Raw genomic sequence first — 23889 nt, forward strand, 5'->3', positions numbered from 1 at the left:
CTAGAATTCAAAGCCATTAATACAGTTTGGTGAGACACTTTCCTTCCCTCTGATCCAATGGATGTTGATGTATCAATTAAAGTCTCTACTGTATATCCAAGATACTACTACCATCATACAATACTGTAGTAATAAATATCCATCAAAAACCTTATTTCAAATCCATCCTCCTTTCACCATCCTCAAATGCTCATTCTCATCTTCTATTCCCTTTGCCTCCCCCTACCGCAACCCCACTAAACCCATCATCCCACAGGCCTGCCGACCCTTCTCTTTCAAGCATGTATCTTCCATTTTTTTCGTATGTATAATTCCTTTCTTGAAGTACCTTAACTCTTAATTGGCTTCTTGTTCTTCTACTACTACTGGGATATTTCCTAATTAACATATTCATATCTTGGTTGCAATGAGACTACATGGTAGTACTATTTTGCTCGTGCTTGTACTTCATCAGATTCTGGCAGGTAATGGACTGACGAATGCTGCCGCAAGAGGGCTCTTCCTCACGACTCCATCAGCCAATACTATTAGCATAAACTCATCATCAGAAGATGCTGCAAGTTGTTCATTAAGCAGGTGCAACTCATTCGGACTTCATTTCTCAAGGTATTCTTCTAAACAATGGAGGAACAAGATTGATGATAATGACAAACGCATGGTTCCAACAGGTCCGAATCCTTTGCATAACAGATAGAATGCGTACATGCGATCAGCTCCTACAACTTAATTAGCCCGTGACGAGATTAACGGATGAGTAAACTTACTCAGCATGTAATCTTGGTATACTATGTAATTAAGAATTACTGGCTAGTAGCTAGAGAAAGGAGAGTATTTTTTTCTTTTGAAATTTCAACTGTTGCTTGATATTGGCTTCTAGTACTAATTTTTTTTCCCTTTCAGTTTTATTTGCTTCGTGGCGAAATTATGGCATGTAGTTTAGAGGATTCTGAGAATTTTAGTCCACCCCCGATGGCTTCGCTTCACTAATTTTCCTGAAAAGTACTCTAGTATCCATTTTAATTGATATGGTTACTTTTCATCTAGTGGTTTTTGGTTCATTACTCAGAAATTCGAGGGGAAAGTACATTACACACTGATACTAAGTACTTCATGCTTTATCATTCACAAATTTGTTCTTTTCTTTGCTGTACACAGACAGGATTGGAAAAGTATAAAATTGTGACCAGGAAAAAGTTGAGTGAAACTGCGGAAATGTTCAACTTTTGGAACAAAATTTGAGCAAAACACAGTAGATTTAGCTGTTGTAGTGTTCTTACGACAAAAATACAGGAGGCCTTTTATGCCAATATTGCAAGTCTTCTTTTGGAAACCAACAACAAATCATCTTTCTTCCATAAAAGACAAAGATGAGTTGGGAGGATGGGGGAACTGGAACCTTGGGTATTGGAGGGGGTTAAGACGAAGGTCACAATCACCAGAATTGTCGACTCTCGAAATCATAAAGCAAAACGGGTGTTAAATGTTAATGTTTGGGAAAAAGTGGGTCAAAGCATAGAGTTGCATGCATGGATGGATGGATAGTTGCTGCTGGGACGCTGGCTGGCTGCAATAAAACAGAAACAGAAACAGAAAGGCCAATTAAATGGAATTTGCCTCCATTTACTTTTGTCATGGAGGAATAGGAACAGGGAGGCATACAGCATTGAAGTCTCCTTCTGAATTCTGATGTCAATTCAATGCCTTCTCACTGTTTAGGAAACAGATCCCATCAACATCGGTAACGAATTAATACATTACAATATTGCTTGAGACATGGGAGGAGTAGCTGCTCAAGTAGGCCTGAAATGGAAAGCAAAGAAGAAAGCTTTGGTTTCCGGGAAATTTTGACTGATACCATGTGAGACAATACTGATGGGGATTTATAACAGAATTCCCTTCAATATTTACACTTGGTGTGAGACTAAAACGTACAGTTACCACTATCATTATGGAATGATTACGTTCTCAATTCTCATATGGCCTACGTCTGATTGGTGTTAGGCTGATCAAGATATCTATAAATGTAGATCAAAATTGCATAAATTATCCCGTTTGCAAATGAGTTTTTTGGATATTTATTTAAAATTTTACTGTAATTTAATGTAGAAGTTATAAAAAAAAATTTTAAAGTATGAAACTTTTTTTTCCTTTTCCTTTTCTTTTTCCTTTTCTTTCCTTGCCACTTCTTCTCCCTTACCTCAACACTTGCCAGCCGCCGGCGCAGGAACCTCCACCAATGACCAGTGCCGGTAAATACAGAAGTTTTTTTTTCTCTCTTCTCCCTCTCCCTCTCCCTCTCCCTCTTCTCCCTCCTCCTCCTTTTCTCTTCCCCACCACCCTCCCCCTCTCCCCTAGAGAGGAGAGGGTGGCGGGGAGAGAGGTGGTGAAGCAGAGGGGAGGAGAGGGGGAGAGGGGGAGAGGGGAGGGGAGGGGAGGAGGAGAGAGAGAGAGGGAGAAGAGAAAGAACAAAAAAAAAGCCTTTGTCGATGCTGGTGCTGATATCGAAAGAGGTGATCTGGAGGTGGTGGTAGGTTAATGTGAGGGAGGAAGAAGAAAAAAAGGAAAGAAGGGAAATTTTTTTTTTTTGTATTTTTGAAGCGTGTATTTTAAAAATTTTGGAAAATTTTTTGAGATTATTATAGTTAAAGTAGTTAAAAAAACTTATAAGAGAAAAACTAGGCAAAAACTTGCCTTGCCAAACAGTGCTGCGAAACAACTAATGGTTATTTGACAAATAAGTTTTTGATCAAGTTTGTTTGCTACAAGTTTTTTAACAACTTTAATTACAGTAACATCAAAAAAAATTTCAAAATTTTTAAACTATACCTTTCAAAAAATTTAAAAATTTACACACATAAAAAAGGGTTCCTACAATTTCTATAGTAAGATACAATAAAATTTTAGACACACACCCAGAAAAATTCATTTGCCAAATAGGGATTACATATTTGCAACTCCCAAAAACATGTAAGAGGTGACTGTTGTTTTACTCTTACTGTTCAAACCAATACAATTATTCTACTAATATATACATTTGTAGCTAGTGTACTCATTGTAGAGTGCAAAATAATCACATGCAGGCTCGTTAAAACACTTGGCTACCAAATCGGCAAAGTGTAACTTAGCGATTGCCTGTAAATAGCAAGAATGGTGCATAAATTCGCAAAACAAAAGCCAAGATGAATTGGACTTTCTTTGGGCAACTTCTGTGTAGACCCGTCTAATGGGAAAAGACATGCCTTACTTGAAAATTACCAAATGAATCTTGAAGTGAATGCAACATTGCCTCTCCACTCAATTCAAGCAGTAAAACTTTCAACTTTCAGTTTTGGGGTTCAATTTACAGACTGCATCCATCTTCACGTTTTTTCGTACCCAAGTATGTGCATAGCAGGAAGCAACCTTGTCTATATTTTCCAACCACGTTGCATTGTTTACCTGAAACAGTGACATCTGCCAGTAACCAAAACCATATTATTCCTCAGGATGGTCGCCCATTACTACATGGTGCAAGGGTCCTCCATTATTGTCATTGATGTCAATTAGGGGAAACAAATACTTAAAATCTTAGTTTTTTTTCCTCCCTTTTCATGAAATCAATAGAAAGGTTATCAATGGCAATCCCATCTTATGCTGGTGTTTCCGGAAAAGACCCACAAGCTCTCGTGACAATGCATATTGGCTCCTACCGTTTTTCTTTCTAGCTGTCTTTTGACTCACTTCAATAATTAGTAAACAGTATCTGCGTTTCCAGGAAATATATCTCACTGGTCCAAAATGAACGACAATGGTCATGTACTTTACATAGAAAGCACTGATTTCAGAATTCCAAAACTACGAATTTGCTAAGATGCGTATTATTTATCATCTCACAAGCCAGAATATTACTCGATCATCAAAACCCAAGAGGAAAAGGAAAACAAAAGGAAGAAGAAGAATACCACCTAGCAAAACTGTCAGCAATAAGCACCCTTACCATTTAGAGCCGCTTGAACTTAGGTAGGAGCATATCGCGTACAGAAAAAAGTTTTGCTTCCTTCTACGGTATAAACTCGTTCCTATACATGTCATACCCTTGAAAGATGAAGAAACAGCAATGCAAACCGGGAAAACTACTGATCATTTAAATACGGGATAATTTCAGAAACCTCCCTTGAGGTTTCTGACAATTTCACTTACCTACCTTCAGGTTTGGAAAATTACACTAACCTCCCTTCATGTAATAAAATGACTATAATATCCTTCACTTATAAATAATTCCTACAAACAAAAAAACTCTACACTTACAACTAGTCTTTTATTCTAAAACAACTGCTGCCATACAAACTAAACTATTGTTCTATCTCTCTAACTCTTTCTCTTATCTTCTTTCTCCTATATCTCTTTGTTCGCAAATAGACACACACTCTCTCTTCTGTTTTCTTTTTTTATAAGTATAATTGAATTGAAATTATAAAATGACAAGTTGCTGGATCATATTTGTTATCAAACTAAATGAAGGTGAAAAAGACGGTGGTGATACAGAGTATATACAGAAAAATAAAAATGATAGCTACAAAGGGAATGCAGATTAAAGAAGGTTACAATATTATACCAATTGTGTAAAAAAGAATTTTGAGATATAAAAACTATAATTAGATTTGCCTAGAGACATGGGATGTGGACTCTAGTGTTGCTTTTGGTTGCTCCGTGTTGGTATTCTTAGTAGGTTACATTATTTTAGTAACAACAAGGTTAAATAGTGACATTGATCAATTCAAACATTGAATTTAGGGAAAAAAATGAGACTAAATATTAGGTTGAATGCAGACTTTAATGGTCATAGTTGATTTGCATGGAAAACTTTGAGGCGGCAATAGTAGGCTGCCAAAATTGCAAGAATATGGGAATTAAGGTGAAGTGATTTATTGAGGTGATTATGCCGATTACAATAGTTGCAATATCAAAAAAATTTATTAATTTGTTTTTCCCCCTTCTAAGTAACAAAGGGACATTTTAGGATTTTTGAGGAGAAAGTTAGCATATTGGGTCTATATTGTTACTGAAATGCTAATCATAGGGGAGGTAGATGTAATTTTTTAAACTAGAAGGGAGCTTCTTGCAATAGTCAGAAACCTCAGGGGAGGTTTCTGAAATTATCCCTTTAAATAATGATAATAATAAAACAAATTACAAAACTTTTTTACATTCTCTTTACAAAGGCATTGTAAAATGAATACAGAGTTTGCCTTTGGGTAGAGTCGTAGACCTTCTCAAGTATCAGCTTGACAATGATATGCTTGCAGATTTTGGAAGGGTAGTGGGATTAATCTGTTTTGGAGATGAAGCAGGTGGGATTCCAGGTTTTGGAAACGAATTTGAACTACTCCGTTGTGGAGAGGGGAAGACCTCTGAGATAGTATCCCATGAAGCTGGATCATTATTCCTGCGCTTCCGGTCCAAGAAGGCTGGTCTTATTGGTGCTTCGTCCAATTCAACTTTGCATGTTAACATTGCTACGACCTCTGACATTGGTGGCCTCAGATTTGCATGAGGCTGAAGGCACAAAAAAGCTAGATGAAGTACTTGCAAAACATCCTTCTCCACAACTCCATCCTCGCGCAATTTGGGATCTACTAGATCCATCAGCTTTGACTTCTCATACAACTTCCAAGCCTATTTTAAAAAGAACAGTTTTTCAGATAACAAGTCGTGTGATACCTCACTTTACAGTTTCAATGTAGTAACTACTACAGCAGTTGAAATACTTACATATTCTGGTAGATATTGCTTTTCTGAAGGCAAAGCAAGATCTGTGTTTTTCCTGCAGCTGATAATCTCAAGCACCAGAACTCCAAAACTATAAATATCCGCCTTTTCAGATAATTCTCCTCTTATGGCATATTCAGGTGCTGTATAACCTCTGAAAGAATTTAAAAGAGGCGGTTACTAGCCAGAAATACAAAGAAATCAGATCCAGAAGATGCACTTCTTTTCTGTGTGATAAAAAACAGAAAATGCATACTTTAATTCAAGAAGTGTAAATCTTCAAATTCACGTTTTTTGAGAAGTGATTCACTTTCGTCAGTTGGCATTGGTGATTAGCAGTTTGAAGCTTCTATATCCTTCTTTAGCATGCCATTCAAAACTCTGTCCAGAAGAGACTAAACACCCTCATCATATTACTGCAAAAGACTTTGCTTCAGACAGGTCTGATTGCTTATGCAACTAGAATGACTTCAAACACTGCTGGTGTAACAACGACTAGGGCAAATAACAAGGAACTGATGGCCCATAGTAGGGGATGCTTTATTTGTCTAAAGCTAAAAAATAGCCTCCAATTGTCAATACGTGGTACATCATATTGATGATGGAGTGCTAATTGGCTATGCTATAAGCATCATCCATTGAACTGTAACAAACTGCAGAGTGTTGCTAACTATGGGATACTGAAAAAGAACTATATAGTATGGCATGAAGTCTTCCACACAGTTGTCGATGCACTTGGGAAATATTGGGTTACAAAGCCTGAGAAAACCATCTACTTTGAAGCAGCCAGATTGTGCAATCCGGGATCTTGTACAACCGGGTATAATTCAGTAGACAAATACAACTCCGTTTAAACTTATTTACGCTTACATCATTCTCTATGAGATTCTGAAGGCACAAGTATTTCTATTTTATGTTCTTTTCCTAGCTTGTAAGAACAAAATTTAGTTTACAGAATTGAAACTAATAATCCTGTTAGTTCATGGTAGAGTAATGCGAAGATGCAATTCTATTTAGCTATAAATGGAACATACTTACAAGGTTCCAGCAAATGTAGTGCTAAGATAAGCTTGATCCTCGGGGAAAAACCTGGCTAGGCCAAAATCTCCAATTCTTGGTTGGAACTTGTCATCAAGAAGAATATTGCTGGCTTTAATATCCCTATGAACAATTCTGAAATGTGAATCTTCATGCAAGTATTGCAAACCTCGTGCAACCCCAATAATTATTTGGAAACGAGTGCTCCAGTTCAAGAATACATCACTTTTTCCTGTCCCATTGTAGAGAAAAGCATAAAGCAAAACATTGAAGTACAAATCAATTTCTGTTAATTCCTCAATCAGTTAATCGTTCCTTTTGAAGTCCTATTCTAGAGCTCTTGTATTTCAATGCTTTCGGCTCTCACTAGCCATCAATCATCATATGAAACATTTACTAGCTTGGTGTTCATTACCAGATTTAAGTATGATATTATCTAGACAATATAAAGAACAGACTAGATAACAGTTGCATTCTAGACGACGAATGTGTCTATTTTCGAGAAACTAAAAGGAAATCAGATAAAGTTCACCAAGTATGAAGATTGGTCTACAGATGGAAAATCTCGGAGATTTTAGTAGGTTAAAGAGGGGAATATTCTTCCACCCTATTTGCCCTTCCTTAAACCTATTTCTCTTCACCTCAACGGTTCTCCTAGATATATCCAACTAAAGTGATCTCTGCTGTAGAGCAAATTTACATAATATTAAAACATGTGAACAATCCAGCCAAAAAACAGGAGATATGAGGAATACCATATATGATGATGTCCAAACTCCTATTTTTCATGTACTCATAGACAAGAAGCCGCTGAGCTCCATCTGAGCAGCACCCAAGAAGGCGGACAAGATTCTTGTGCTGTATGCTGGTTATCATCCTTACCTCAGAAAGAAATTCTGATTCTCCTTGTTGGGATTTTTCCAGGGATAGCTGCTTCACTGCAATCAATTTTCCATCTTCTAGTTTCCCCTGGTAATAGCAACCATCAAATTGAATAATCTACTGTTAATTAGCAGCACAAAAACCAATAGACTAGATTTTTGCTTTAACTTTTCCAAGCACCTAAGTGATGAACACCATTTATGTCAAAAATGATGCTGCATGACTTGGCAAATAGTCAAATTAACCTATTCACCCTACGGGGGAGTTAACGCAATAAGATGTCCAGCACTCTTCATATAATTATGCAAAGACTAGTATCAGATGGGCCATCATGTTTCTTACAAGCCACAATTACTGCAGGCCAGAGACTCAAACTCATGTTTAATCTTTTTCACATCTTGGAAAAACAAGAAAGGACTAATACATTGACAGTCGAAGTAATCATCAATACCAGAAAGACTGGTCCAAAGCCACCTCTTCCAAGCAGATTGGCGTGATGAAAATTTTTGGTAGCCTTTTTTAGGGTCTCGAAGTCATAATAGCTTATTGTATGAAGATTTCCACTTAACACGTTTGTTGTCCCTGCGATTGATTATAGTGGAGAACTGTAATGAGATCTCTTTGAGGTTAGCTATAACCAATTGTCATATTCTCTAATACATACCGCATAAGCCCTTTTTTGGGCCAGCAGTAAACATTTTCAGCCTTCCTGTTTTGATAAATTTGTTGTAGATGAAAAAGAGCACAAGCAATATAATGAGCACAACCATCCCTCCAAGGAGAAAGAACAAGGCTGATGAGGAATGCTTTATGGGACTTTGTAAATCAAGCATTGGGGGTGTTGCCGATGTTACTGCATCAAGAAAGTAGAAACACCTTTCCATGGTAAGATCAAATATCAAACCAATACATGAGACATACCTAGCAGCAAATTGCTATACAAGAAAATATGTTGAGAAAGAAAGGAATGTGAGAACATTCAACCAAGCAAATTTTATGTGATACAGCACTGTGCTTCAGCCAGTAGTATGAATGCATGTGGAGAAACTCTAGCCATAAGAAAGCAGAACAATCGCTTTTTAACAGTCTTAAAAGAAATTAACATAGTGGAAATTTATAGGATTAGGATTGTACTATGACATTTCCCTCCAAATTATGAATTAACAACTAGATCGCTATTTCCGCTAGAATACTCTGATACACAATAAAGATTATTGTACGAGTGTAGGAATTTTTTGAATCCACCAGTGCAACTTATAGCAAAATCACAGTGAATTTTATAATGAAAGCAAAATGCTTGCACTGGGACAGCCTATTGAAGGCTAGTTGGGGAGGCCTGGAACTCCATCAAGAAGACACTGGCCAAAGAATCAACATACATATATATTGCCTATCAAGCTAAATAATCCATGCTTGCATGCTGGACGGAGAAAGCTCAAAACTGCTAGGCGGCTTCAAACGCAATACCCATTCTTAACAAAAGTTTGTCTTTTATCCATGGAAATTCTTAACATGCTTGACATTGCTAAGAGCATCTATGCAACTTCTTGGTGACGATAAATTTTCCTTAACCATGTCATAAGCACAGTGCGTCTATAATAAACCAAATCGTGTCAACTGTCTTGCTACAACAAAAAATCTAAGCTCTAAAATGCTCGAACAATCTTCCACCTGTCCTATGTAATAATTCTCATGTTAAATCTAAGGGAAGATTCAAGTGATCAGAGATCATCACCGTAAGTCCTATATACTATAACATGCTAGATGTCTTAAAACACAAAACTATAATCCGACCTTCTAGCAAGGTGACATGAATATAGAAACTCAGAAATGTCATAACTTATTCAGAAATGTCCTTGCCAACATTGAATCCCCCAACCCAAAAATGGGGTGGAAAACAACAAACAAAAGTTTGTTAATCAGAACGTTGCAGGGTAGTCCCCAACAGGGATTACACAGCATCATGCCCTCTGCATCTCAAATTCTGATTCTAAGGCAGCTAGTATACAATTTGAAATTGGAACCCCATGAACTCAATTCTGCAATTAAGCCATGTATTTACTATTCCCTTTTGTGGTATAAAGCTCCAGTACTAGCTGGAGCAATAATCATCAAAGGGTAGAACCTTTTATGGGTGAAATATGCATAAGCGGTAGCCCCAACCAAGATATCAAATGTACAACCAACAGAAGGAAGAAAGGAGGTATTTTTGGAAAAATATACGGCAGAAGTTGAGGGACATTGAATCATGACAATCCTTTTTTTCTTTGACACTCAAGAGTAACATATACTGACTTCTATAGCGCTACATTCCTTCTTCACTCAGTCCATTACAACCTGATTGCAGACATGATGCTTGAAACACAAGTACTTAACACGATCAAACTCAAATATTGAAAATTAGTTATGAAACTGCAAATAGATCCATACCATCAGCAAAACTAGCACTAAGTAAAAAGTATTCATTAGAAGGTAAGCTTACCATGTTGTTCAACTATTATAACACGACGAGCCATTGAGGTGCAGCAATCTGTGTAACTGAAACTAATTCTTTTCTTCTGCTGCTTTGATTAGTGAAGGATAAAGGATCATGGTTTTAGGAAGCCGGACTGTGTTTTGCTGCTCACACAGCTTTTGGTTATCCTGACTTTGTTTTATTCCTTTGTGAAGCATCCCACTGTTTGAGACAGACAAAGGAGACGGGGGCATGGGGATGATCGAAAGGGGCGAAGTTTCGGCCGATACAAAGCAGTGTAGGCGACAGAGAAGAGGGACGATTTCCATATGTCTGTCGCTGTAAGCAGGACGGCAGATTTCACAATTTTTTTTGGAAGTTCATCTTATCTTAGAAAATTAAAAAGAAGAAACGGTTAACCGCGGCCATTCAATCATTCCTTGTTTGGTTGGAGGGGTTCAAAATGAGGAGCCAAACGTGCCCGATGGATCGCCAATCGAGAATAATCAGGTGTATAAAACTTCGAACAACCACTGTACATCTTCCTTCACATGTTGTACACTTGTACTTGCTGCATGTAGCTAGAACTTCACAAACAAATTAAGAATTATGAGAGCCGTTTAATGTATTAAAAAGATCTTGAAAAAGAAAGAAAATATGCCATCGCATCATCACTACATGGGACAACTGTTTATTTATTATAGTAATGAATAAAATATGCCATCACTGCATCATTCATGCACAAGATTAAAAGAATGATATAATCTTATCTTACATATATAAAGCGTCAATCGCTTATCAACAGTGCAGAATGAGCCGGTTATACCGTTATTTTTGTGACTTTGAGGGGTATTTTGGTCTTTTGCTGATGGGTGACATGGTTTTGTTGAAAATTCACTCCTGTCCGCGTGGGCAAATGGTATGGTTACTCTATAATTTTCATGCACTCTGGGGGTATTTGTTGGTTGCATGATTTTTGGGCGGCTTGGGGAAACGTGGGTGCAGATAGCCTCGTTGAATCGGTGGACCTTTTTGCTCTACCTTCTGTCTCTGTTCCTTGCTCTCAATTTCAATTATTGCTCTCTTCTAATTACCACTTTCTCTCCCTGCTCTTCTGTCCGCGTAGGCCTCTTGGATGGGAATATTTTGGCGGTCAGCAATTTACTCTCATTCTGTTCTTGGTTCTGTTCAGTCTATTTTTGGCAACAGGATAAACTTTCTTTTAAAAAAATGCAATTTAAGAAATGAATTATAGTTTTTGAATTTTTACAATAGGTCCAACTTTTTTTCTTTTGAGCATGAAAAAATGATTCAATAAATACAAATTATCAAAATCAAAATCATCAAAATCTTCAAAAAAAAAAAAAAAGATATAGACAGCCTAAAAAAGGGAAGAAAGAGAGAAAAATAAGAAAATATGTATATTCACCTTGCAAGTTAAACTTGTTCAATATTGAGAGTCACATGCTCATTTTCAATAGATGATGTCCTGTTAATCTATCAATCAAACAATCATCTAAATTGTAACAAAAAGAATAGGATCCAATATGAAACCCTGATTAGGAGACATGGTAGTATATATAAACCGAGATCATGGTGGGATAGAGTTGAATAAAAATTATGTGTCATGAATATAGACCTATTAATGTAAAACGAAAAAGCCACTGAATCTACAAAAAATATTAATTCAATTTTACATTGGTTTGCAAATATTTTTAAATATGTTTGAATGCTCATTCAAGTCTAGCAAACAAAAGAAAATGACAAACCCATTTTATAATTGTCTTTCTTTATTTCTTTCTTCCAAAAGATTGTTAAGTGTGAAGTACTAGCAAATAGAAAGTGTAAAAAAAAATGGAAATTGTCAGATTGCTTGTCTTAGAGAAGTAACGTGACTAATAAGCAAGGCTACACATTACATGTATAGCCATATGCCTTTTAGTTCTACCTAATTTTAGGCATTACTTCCTAATTAATGCTATATTAAGAGTGTAAGATAACCTGATTTTAAAGTCATGTTTATTTGTGCAATTAGAAAAAAACATACACTCACACACATGACTACTGAAAAAAAAAAACACACACACAAATGTAGCAGCAAAATAATGAGTCTCAACTACCTGACGCGCTAAAAAACTAGTTATTGATGAAGTAAAGATATGCAATGCCAAATATGACACACTACTACTTTGTCAGCGGAGAGATGACATAGTATTATTCTATACACTTGTCAATGCTAATGCCAAAGGGTTTGGATCAAAGACACGAATGACTGAAGGAATCGGCCAATTAGACAAAAAAAATGGATGGAGATTGCAGGGTACATTAGCAATCATATTGAATTAGCCAATGTTTAAATAAAACAGGAAAAATGGCAGAAGCTTGACAAAATCGAAAAGCGTAAACGTTATATTTGTTTGTTTTATTACTCTAATTAGAGACTTACGGAAATTTGGATCAATTTATCAAATAACAATGTTTAGGAGATCAAATTTTAAATGTGGAGTATGCACCCGAATGCAATGGAGGAATTGCCTGAGAATTGATTGATTGATTGATTTGGCTTCATGGAATAAATGAGAAAAAGGGTAAAATACTCGCTCTTATTTGGAAATATTAACATTTCACATATAACTATGAATACTTTTCGTTCAAATTTCAATTTAGTTAAAAATCTCTATAATGCAAGTTTTCAAATTAGAGAGAATTAAATTAAACATTTGACAAATCACAGAAAGTTTTTTAATATTTTATCTTGAGAAAGTATGTAAAAAGGGATTTTTTGATGTTACTTGATCGTTTGATCTAGAATTGTAATCGAATCGAATTGCTTGCGAGCAATTCAATCAAAAACTTGACTCGAATTCGAGTAGTTTGCTGGGCCAAACGAGTCAAATTCGAGTATAAAGTAGCAAGACTCAAAGGTTCGTCAAGCCTTTTTGAGTTTTTAAATTTTAATTTTTTAATATATTATTATTATAAAATTACTCTTGTACCCACAAGAGTGGTTGAAGGATGATAATATTTTTCCGCTTAAAATTTGTCAAAAAAAATGAAATTCTTAAATATTTCTAATTCGAGCTCGATAAGACTCGCTTTTACTCAAATTCATGCGAGTCGAACTCGAGTTCTACAAGCAATGTACCGCATTGAGCTCGAGTGCGGCGATACTCGGATCCGATCCGATTGAATTACATCCCTAGTTTAATCCAGTGTTTTGAAAACCGGACCGGACCGGCCGGTTCGACCGGTTGAACCGCGAACCGGCCATGGCTCCGGTCCGGTTCAATGCCAGGTTTGACTTTGTCAAGAAACCGGTCAAAAACCGGTCGGACCGCCAAACCGCTGAACCGGATGTGAACCGGTTATTTCCGGTTTTTGAGTTTTCCTTTTTTTTTTTTTTTTTTGCAAAATGTAGTTACCAAGATTCGAACTCAAGACCTTTGTAATAGAAGACCAATGTAGTAACCGTTGCACTATCACATCTTATTAGTTTTTTTTGATAACTTATTTATATAAAACAAATACTCATATTTCTTTTGTTCCATTTTTTTTTACAAAATATCATCCTTTCATGACTCTTTCTTTTTATCTTCAATACACACACACACACACACTCTCTCTCTCTCTCTCTCTATCATCTTTTCTTTTGCCACTCATTTTTAATCAAACCTCTTTATTTTTAATTTATTGATGTTTTCTTCCATATTTTAATTTTGTTTTTGTCCATTAAATTAAAAAAAGTTAAAAAAGAATTATTTTTCTTTAACCCAATTTATTTAATACCACAACCACTCACTTTTATCTCATTTTTTGTTTCTTATCAAATTTGCATTTCTATTTTCAATTCTCTTGATTTTCTTCGAACTCCAAACTTCCTTTTTTAAATTGTAAATTTAAATTCCAAAATGTAAATTAAAATTTAAGTTCACAATGTCTAAATTCTCATAGACGTGAATTTTGTATAATTTCAAATATTGTGATATTTTTGGATTATATTTAAGATTTTTTTGGTAGATATAATTGAAATTGAGATGAAATTTATTTGTTTTAACTTATAATTTAAAAAATTTATTTTTAAAAATCCAAGTTATTCAAAAATAGTAAACTTTTCATCATATAAAGTATTAAATTATCCATTACATGTCTTATTTTGTGCACATATATATTTATATAAATTATTTTTTAAAAAATTCATTGAACCGAGGTTGAACCGGTCCGACCGATTGAACCTCGACCCTTTCACTTCACCGGTTCGATTAACGGTCCGGTTTTTAAAACATTGGTTTAATCCAAAACCAAAGAGCTGAGGATAGTACTACTAGTTAATGTGGGGCCAATTTGCTTTCTCCATCCGTTCTTGAATATTGGACGAGGGGCCTAGAGATGGTCCAGTCCAACCCAATTAGACAATAAGTCTGCAATGGGTTTTTAACTTTCTGTGGATACTTGTGATTGAGGGTTCATTTTGACAATTCACTTCATCCCAGAACCATTGCCTATCGGGAATCTCAGTTTTCTTAATTTTGTAAATGTTTATATGTTATATAGGAGGAAATATTATTACTAACAGTCCAACACAAGGTAGAAAAAAGAAAAAAAAAAAGGAAAAACAATTATCATAATTTTTTTTCCAAAAAATAGGCGTCATTAACCATTTTTCAGAAGTATTGGAATATGATTAACTTCATCAATTTTGACTATAATATATATGTAAAAACATCAATTGAAGTGGAAAAACAGAGGTGTTTTTCTTTTTCATTACAGTTAATACCTCAAACATTTATACTGTGTACAAAGGGGGAGGTGGACTTTTGATGTAAACAAATTTTTGTCAATTCGCATTTTTCTTAAACTACCCTTACTAACTACGTAATATAATGAACTAGTACCAGTTAGGGTTATGAATAATTTTTAAATAAATAATCTATTTATACACATTAATTTGGTGAAATTTTTTAATATCTATTGTCAAAAATATAAAACCAATTCGTCTAAGAAGGATACAAATTTACTCGAAGTTTTAATAATATTTTCCTATTAATTCCACATACATTCCGTTGAACACCAGTCATTATTATGGTGTATGGTATTTGGTTGGATCGGTTAAGATGTCAATTTCCAGAAGGCGGTCAAATTGGACTTTACCTAACCAAAAACCATCGGGCAGGTGTCGATCAACCCTGAATCATGACTTCACAGAGCCCACGACTCAGGAAGCCGGCATGTTCATGAATGCAGACTATTCTCCACGATTTTTTATAAAAAAAAAAAAAAAAGAAGGAAGACTGGCTTTAGTCAAACGCTGCGCCCAGCTGGAAATCGGAATACAAGAATTAACTAGACACTCGTAAATAGCCTACAATTTTTTTTTCCGGAGATGATAAACCTATTCTATCCTACATTAAAGGGGAGAGGACGGATTAAGGAGGTTCAAGGTAACTTGGAGGGGACTAAATCACTACTGGATCAGACGAGTGCACAGCACACCCGACTGAATTTTTTAGAAACAAACCACTTGGATATGTCATTTTTTTGATGCCCCACCCACTCAGGCTGGTGGTTCATAAATAGCCTACATAGTGGAGTACTATAAGTTTTCAATTTTGCAAATAAACTACAATTCAAACTATATATAACTCACTTCTAAATCTCGTGATCCATTGCATTACAATAGGCGCTACTAACAATTAGAAAATGTAGCAACAAACATGTTTTTTGCCATCTTGTATCAATTAAATAGATTTGGATAATGGGGCGTTGCACAACGAAAGGTAACTATGGAAAAACCAGAGCATTAAGAAACCAATTTTCTTTTCTAGGAAATTTAATCCTATATCTTAGTCTAATTCAAATCTTTTGATTAATCTCTTCAAAGACATTTTTCAAACCAACTTGAAAGACCAACCAAACGAGTTAACACTAAGTTTGGCTATGTGAGAGTTCGTTCGAGTTTTGGTACACCAACCGTTTAAGTTAAATTTAAATAGTGTTTTGTGTTTGATTAAGTTTCAAATTTCGCTCAATTTTAAGTGATTAGCATCAACTTCTGAAATTTATGTGTAAACAATTCAAAATATTTGAACTCGCTTCGAATGTGGATTTGTTGTTTTGGGTATTGCTAGATGAATACATGCAACAAATTTAAACAGAGTCTGATTCGATGAATAAACACGACAAATTTAAACTTATTAATAAGTAAACAAACTTGAATGCTAAAATATTGATTTAATTAAACTCATTTACATCTCTACTTTCATGGAAGAATAATTGATGTTCAACTGCTGCGGTCACCCTTCTCTCACTAACGTGTTAAATAACGAAATTGAATGGGTAGACTAGAGGTGTTGTATTTTAGTTGCACAAAGTATAGTAGTATTAGAAAGTTGAAACGTATAAGTAGGATTACGATTTAAGGAAAAAGTCCAAATTACATAGCCTCCAATATCTCCAGCACGCCCACGGCATCATCCATTCCATTCCCTCACTATCACTCCAAGCCTTCTTTTCTGCTGAAAAGTCTCCATTCACCGCTTCTAAGTTCTGACCTTCAACCCCCCCACAATCCCTTTCTTCTCCAAGCTTACCATTCCTATTTGCTAGAACAACCTCATCAAGCAGCAAACTTTCTCATTTACAAAGAAGAAAATCTCAAACCCTGAAGTAAATCTATCAATCAAACAAACAAACTAGATACTTCTCTTTCCTTCAATACTAGTGATAAAAAAAACATGGCGTATGTAGATCACGCGTTCTCGATATCCGATGAGGACATCATGATGGACACCCCCTACACCGTCAACAACCGCCCTCCTATCAAGGAGATCGCGCTCGCCGTTGCTCTTTTAGTTTTCGGCACCCTAGGAATCGTCCTCGGCGTCATTATGGCTGTCAACAAAGTTGGTGGCGACCGAGCTCATGGTCAGCTCTCTCTCTCTCTCTCTCTCTCTATTTTCCTATTATACCGCTTACTTTACTTCCAATTTATATGATTCTGACTTTAACTATTTATCCGTTTTTCTGCTAAATTTGTTCTGGGGTTTTATTTTTCATGGTGGGGGAGGGTTTGGTACAACAGTTATTGAGCAGAGTACTACTTAATTGAGTCTAATTTTTCATTTCTGATTTTTCCCTAAAGTTTTGATTTTGGAGGTATTGCTCAGGTTGGCTGGTAGTGTCTTGTGCCCCTGTATGATAATGCTTGAATGATTATCTAACAAGCGGCTATATATATATAATGCTCTTTTTGCTTTAGCTCACATTCAATTGGATTTCCTAGCTAACGCTCGATTGATTCCTGAATCTTTTTTTAACTGTTGATGAGCTTATATTGACTATTGTTGTCAATTTCAGGACTATTTTTTGCAATACTTGGCGGTATTTTGTTTCTTCCGGGATTTTACTACACAAGGATTGCATACTATGCTTATAAGGGTTACAAAGGTTTCTCTTTCTCCAACATTCCTCCTGTGTAGAGTCGTTGGAGAATCAAGAGTTGATGTACAGATAGAGCCCTTGTTCTTTCGGGTGTTACTTCACTGTCATTCGTGTTAGTATCTGTTTGCTGATGTTATCTCTGAGAAATTGTAATGCTGTGGCTGTAAATGAATGCACTGTTAAACTCGTACACACTCTTAGTAATGATCTATTTTTCCTTTTTTGACCTCTCTTGCTCACTTGATTTTTACTTATTCATGTGTTACTGAGTATCTATTGGGCAATTGTGGATGGCAATGAAGTTGGTTTGGTCAACTTTGCTTTCCATTACTGCAAATGCTTATGCATAAGGAATATTTGTCTGTGGAACGTGAAGTTCTTTACGCATTACTCACTCTAAAACGTTGCTAGTCTTGACATCTTTCATGTACATATTCTTCAAATGGTAATAACCAGTCCAAATAAACCTTAGGCTCCTATGTTTTCTGCATATGGGTTGAGTTTGCTCTTATATTCCACAGAGTTAATTCAAAAATAAAATTGTACATGTTTGTTAATGAATGAGAAACCATATGAAGGCAAGCTTTGGTTGGACCTAATTTAAAATGCTTGGAGGTTAAGATTGTGGTACTTTTTTCCAGGATGATAGTTGTGGATATTGAGAAAGGTAACTGATTGCTGATGGAGTTTATTTCATGCTTGGAGAATAGGGTGCAAGAGTTGTTTTCTTGAACGGCCATTGGTGTCTTATCAAGACTCTTAAATGGCCGTGGATCTAACGATAATGGACCAAAATTTCAGAATCTCGTCCTCCTTAAAAGTCTTGTTGTGCACCTTTGCAGAAATTATTGGACGATGTAGCGACACAAAAGGGGGCATTCTTTCTGCTGCACCTCTTGCCTTATATGGTTGAGTGATAAAGTCCCAATAACTTCTGTTGAGCATGTTATCATAAATCTGAAATAATTATAAGAAGAATCTACTTGGTCTTCTAGGACATTTCCTGTTGGTGAGATAGCGCATAATGCTACTTAATATTCTTGTGTGGTTAGAATGTTTTCAAGTCCTGGTTTTGTTCTTACTCGTGCAAATGGTATCATGCCCTTTATGCTATGTCCTTCTTGTTGCTTATTTTACAGCTTTTGCTTTTGGGACTTTTGGTCAGACTAGGTAGATTTCTATGCCCTTCAACTCATAACTGATAAGGATTATGATAGGCCAGTTAATATGTTGCTAAATGGAAGTTTGGTTTCTTTTGTAAATTATAGATTATGTTTTATGTCTCTGTTTGTCAATGGTTCAGCAGAGCCTCATTCCTCAACCCTAATCTGTTACCTGCATTCAACATGTGCGGTTTTTGGAAGATACAGACTTATTTGCTTCTAGTGCAGTCTGTTTTACGATGGGAGTAAACAATCATAGATGTTAATAGATGCCTTGCTGAGTTGGAAGATCACAGATGTGAGTGAACAATCATAGATGTTAATGAATGACATTTTCGTAATTATTGTGTGCCCATTTACTGCATTGTGAGTTGGAAGATCTACATTTGTAAAATTTCCGATGGCTTTTGAAAAAATTTTAATTGTCAAAAGGTCATCTGGCATAAACCAGCCAAGGAATTGAATGCCAAATGTACTGTTGACGTTATAAATTTTTCTGTTCTGTGGTTGATCGCATCAGATGCCTTGTAGTTGTCTATTTTAACCAAAACAACTTGTCATTATGTGCTAATTTTATTGCGTTTAGTAATGTGCTAAATTAGTTGGGACAGGTAAGGAATTGAATGCCAGTCATTGCCCCTATGAAACGGCTGCTTACGGGCCAGGATATGGATGTGGCATTGGAATCATTGATGCTTGAAAAGCTATTGGTGAGGCAAACACTTTCGTACCTATAGTTAAAGTGAATGGGCAAGATCTCTTAGGGTGCAATAGAGAATTATGGCCATGCAAACTCAGATTAGGCTATAGAACCTGCTATACAAGGTTTACTGTTGTACTGAAAGATATAAATGGTCTTACAATTTGATTGAGATCTTAATAAAACAATGTATTGGTATAAAGTTACCTTACTGCTTGTTGAATGCATAACAACAAATTGTCAAGTCAGCAGAGGCTAATGGTGGTTTACTGCAAGAGGTTGTGATTAGCATTTGAAGTATGAAATGCCAATTCTCTGGATATTAAGGAGTGTAAATCAGGAAAATACCCTTTATTTTGATGCTGGAAACGGAATGGGTAACTTTCAGGGAAAACAGCTCCGTGATTGGCGTTTCTTTGGACTTTGCCGTGGTGCTTGTGGGATATCTATCAAGATTCAAGACCATGCCGTGGCGTACCTGCTGTTAACTCTGAAGGGACAGATGTCCATAATTAGTACTGTTTGATGCATACGAGAATGTTGTGATCAACGGCGCCGCCGTTGTCTGAGAAAGGAGTACGAAGATTTGTCAGTTGAGTGAGTCGAAACTGCTTGCCTGTTTCAAATGGTTCTAGTCCTGTTCAATTTCATGACTTGGCTTTCAATCTGCACAAAGTAGAGTGCATGTTATGTTTATCTTTGAAATGTAGCTTTACTACTCTTTTTTTTTTTTTTTCCTTTTTCCCCCCGCCGTATTGAAATTTTGGAAAGATGTTAAGATATAAATAATATGCAGGGACGTTCGTGGTAGGACTGTGTTTAAGTTGAGAGCCTTCTTTTGCCGATCTTGGGAGTACTGTGACGATATTGTCTTGACTTCAATATTGTGACTTTACACATCACATGCATACAGACCAGTTAAAATAAGGTAAAAATAAAAAAATTTTCTCTTTAAACTAAAGGGTTAATTTCACATACCCCTGAGGTTTTTAACAATTACAGAAAGCTCCCCTCAAGTTCTAAAAATTACACTTATCTTCCCTATTTTCACTATTTAAGTAACATTTTAGATCCAAAAGGCTGTACTTTTTCTCAAAATTTCTATAATGCCCTTGAGTTATAATTCATAACAAAAATGTAAAGGAAAAAATGGTTTACAGTCTTTATTTCATTTATCTTTATTTCCTACCCCTATTACCTACTTATCAAATATTCCTCTTTTACATAAAAATTTTTATCTAATATTCCTACTTATCAAAATTCTTATCATTTATCTAATATTCCTCTTTTACATAAAAATTTTTAATGCAGACCATTGTATTAACTATAAATGCTACATCATATATCTAAAAACTTACCTACAATCTGATAACAATATCAGATTTTACTTATATATACTACAATATTCATCAATATTCCTAAATTTCAATTCCATGGCTACCACCTTTTTAATACAAAATAATATAAACCATCACTACTAATATCAATATCCAATATATTCCATTGGCACAGAGTTCAAAATCAATCAAATTCTCTCTATAGGAATAATATCAATAATTGTAAATAAAAAATAGAAACACAATGCAGTTATAAATATATATCAAGAACACTTTTTTTCATGATAACCATAATAGTATAACTTATATATAAGATACTAAGATACTAAGATGTATAAGTATTTGTGGTTTAGTGTGTATGATGATTTTATTAGTAGCGATAGTATACATTTGGTTGATAATAATAGATGAATGAGTTTGAAAGAAAAATAGATATATGAGAAAGAAAATAGATAGTTAAATAGAAAAGACTGTGGTTTGAATTATTGGTTAATAATCGATGAGAGAGTTTTAATATTTAATAGAGTTTTTCACTGAATTAACAATTAATAAAGGGCATTATTATCTTTTTATCACAATAACAGAGGTTTCTGTAATTATGTAAGGGTTACAAAGGTTTCTCTTTCTCCAACATTCCTCCTGTGTAGAGTCGTTGGAGAATCAAGAGTTGATGTACAGATAAAGCCCTTGTTCTTTCGGGTGTTACTTCACTGTCATTCGTGTTAGTATCTGTTTGCTGATGTTATCTCTGAAAAATGGTATCTGTTTGCTGATGTTATCTCTGAGAAATGGTAATGCTATGGCTGTAAATGAATGCACTGTTAAACTCGTACACACTCTTATTGTGTGCCCATTTACTGCAATGTAAATGTAATTTTTGTGCAATGTAATTTTGTTTAGTTCAAACAGTTATCCTCTGGTAATCTTATCATTCTTGTGCAATGTAGTTTAGTTTAGTTCAAACAGTTATCCAATTGCTATCTTGTTGCTAATCTTATTATTGTATTGGAAACCTCAAAATACACTATAGATTAGAAGATTGTTCTTCCTCGATGTAGAAATGGATAACTAGCCACTTGGATACACCTTTTCTTTGGTACTGGGATACACTTCATAGTTAATTCCCGTGAAAAATAGATGTATTACCAACATCTGAACTTTTAATTTGTTCATATTGGTCGTTGCAATTGCCGTGGTCAAATGAAAAAAGGCAAAGAAGAATTAGTTTGATCTCACTAGGCTTGCTTGGATTTGAATTATTTAGAAAAAAAATCTTTTTTTTAAAGATTTTTAAACACGTTTTTTAATCATCTTTTTACAATATGCAGTATCTTACAAAAAAAAAAAATAATGATGCGTGGGAAAAAATTTGCTAGATAGTCTCCACTAACAAATGTAAACTAGGGTAGAACACGTACCGCTCTGATGTGAAACGATAGGAAGGTCCACAGATGGTAATTCATGTGATTATAATAGCAGTTAATATGCTATGCATCATCGTACATCGTGGCGTTCACAGTTGTGCTTAGCTATGGCGGATAAAACTACAAACCCCAAAAATATCTCCATCCAATACCCTGACCCACAATTGAAACAAGGCCAAAAGGGAGACCACTAAAATTTGTTAATTATACAGCTACTGTGAAAATTCAATATGGCCAATTATTCAGCTGTTAAGATAAGTAATGGAATTGTGCAGCTACGAGATCTTTATTTAGCACATTACTTGTTCGATCTATTTTCTCCATGATTTTCTAATTGGCACCCTTTAATGTGGATAAAAAAAACAATCTGCTTCATTAATGCATTAATTATTTCATATTTTGGAAAGCTATTTTTAAGAGATTCACATGCTGAATGACATACCTAAACTTAAGATACATACACTTAGGGGAGCAATTTGGAACTATGAAAATTCTAACTCATATTTAAAATGCTCAATGCTTAGAGAAAACCTATTAAAGTCAAAACAAATGCAAAAATCCAAGAACGAAATTATCATTTCAGTTGAAAATGTTCTTGTATTGGAAGTTCGAACCATTTTAATTTTCAACATGGTTTCACACTAAAATCATTAATTTTAGTTTTGACTAGTGTGTAAAAAGTCACGAGAAGTACGTTAAATTCATTTATCAAATAAAGAAAAAATAAAAACTAGTAAACTAAACAAATACAATTTGTTAAATTATGAGAATTATAATATCGGATATGATATGCTTATTTTGTTGATTTTTTTGAATTTATCTTTTTTTGATTTTTTTTTTTACAAATATGAAAATTTTAGTGTTCCATGTCTTCTTCCAAAATAAATTGTATTTTTCCTTCCAAATTGTCATTTTATGGGAAGAAAAAGTTCAAAGTTCATAATGGTATCTTTTAAAAAAAAAAAAAGAAAAAGCCATAATGGTTGCTTTGGTTTAGAATTTGGAAACCTACCATTTCTCTAAAGTTAAAAAAAACAAATGTATAAAAATAAATCACTTTAAGAAGTTTGACAATATCATGTATCTTTTAGACATAATAATAATAAAAACAATATAGCACAAAGTTGGCCAAACTTTTGTTCTTAGTTTGAAAATAAATTATTAGATTTCTAAACTTATGTTGCCAAAAAAAAAAAAAAATACACACACACACATGCATGCACAACAATAAACGAAAAACGAAAAGATAGAAAAAAAAAAGGAGATGATGTTGAAGTACAAATAGCCAAACTTTCACCCCATCTTTGTTAGTTTATTTGAAATAGTCTTTTTTTTTAATCATTTGCAAAATTCTTTCCTTACTAAAAGTTTTTCAAAATTAAAGACGTTGCCTCTTAAATACTAGAATTCATCATAATAACTTTATCCATATTAACAAGTGCCGATTAGCCACCAGCTAACATTTAATCACAACTTTCCATTTAGGCTAATGCATTCAACTACAACATAAATAATTATGCCAGGGTGTTATCTATTTGGCATAATTACAACTATCTATGTTGTCTGTATAGTATGTCAAAGTGTTATCCTTATCCTAAAATTATAAGATGATTTTTTTTTTTTTTTTTTTGTTTGGTAAGAATGAGACAATCCTTTTCATACAATCAGGAATTTCTAAAGGGTTCACATAACAAAACAAACCATG

The 23889-nt window shown here is 34.8% G+C and overlaps 2 protein-coding genes across 2 annotated transcripts; one reads left to right on the plus strand and one right to left on the minus strand.

The window, feature by feature from the left end:
- Positions 1-5095: 5095 nt before the first annotated feature.
- On the minus strand, positions 5096-10754 carry LOC113691378 (cold-responsive protein kinase 1). The gene is made up of 7 exons (XM_027209495.2): positions 10151-10754; positions 8333-8521; positions 8120-8250; positions 7542-7755; positions 6787-7018; positions 5752-5902; positions 5096-5655 (listed from the first exon to the last, which is right to left on the minus strand). The coding sequence occupies exons 1-7, from the start codon at positions 10182-10184 to the stop codon at positions 5260-5262; spliced, it is 1347 nt and encodes a 448-aa protein (XP_027065296.1). The 5' UTR covers positions 10185-10754; the 3' UTR covers positions 5096-5259.
- Positions 10755-16541: 5787 nt separating this feature from the next.
- On the plus strand, positions 16542-17788 carry LOC140003975 (uncharacterized). The gene is made up of 2 exons (XM_072052923.1): positions 16542-17044; positions 17477-17788. Exons 1-2 carry the CDS (start codon positions 16855-16857, stop codon positions 17596-17598), a joined length of 312 nt encoding a protein of 103 aa, XP_071909024.1. The 5' UTR covers positions 16542-16854; the 3' UTR covers positions 17599-17788.
- The last annotated feature ends 6101 nt before the right edge of the window (positions 17789-23889 follow it).

The sequence above is a fragment of the Coffea arabica genome, chromosome 6c, assembly GCF_036785885.1.
Source record: "Coffea arabica cultivar ET-39 chromosome 6c, Coffea Arabica ET-39 HiFi, whole genome shotgun sequence".
NCBI lineage: Eukaryota > Viridiplantae > Streptophyta > Magnoliopsida > Gentianales > Rubiaceae > Coffea > Coffea arabica.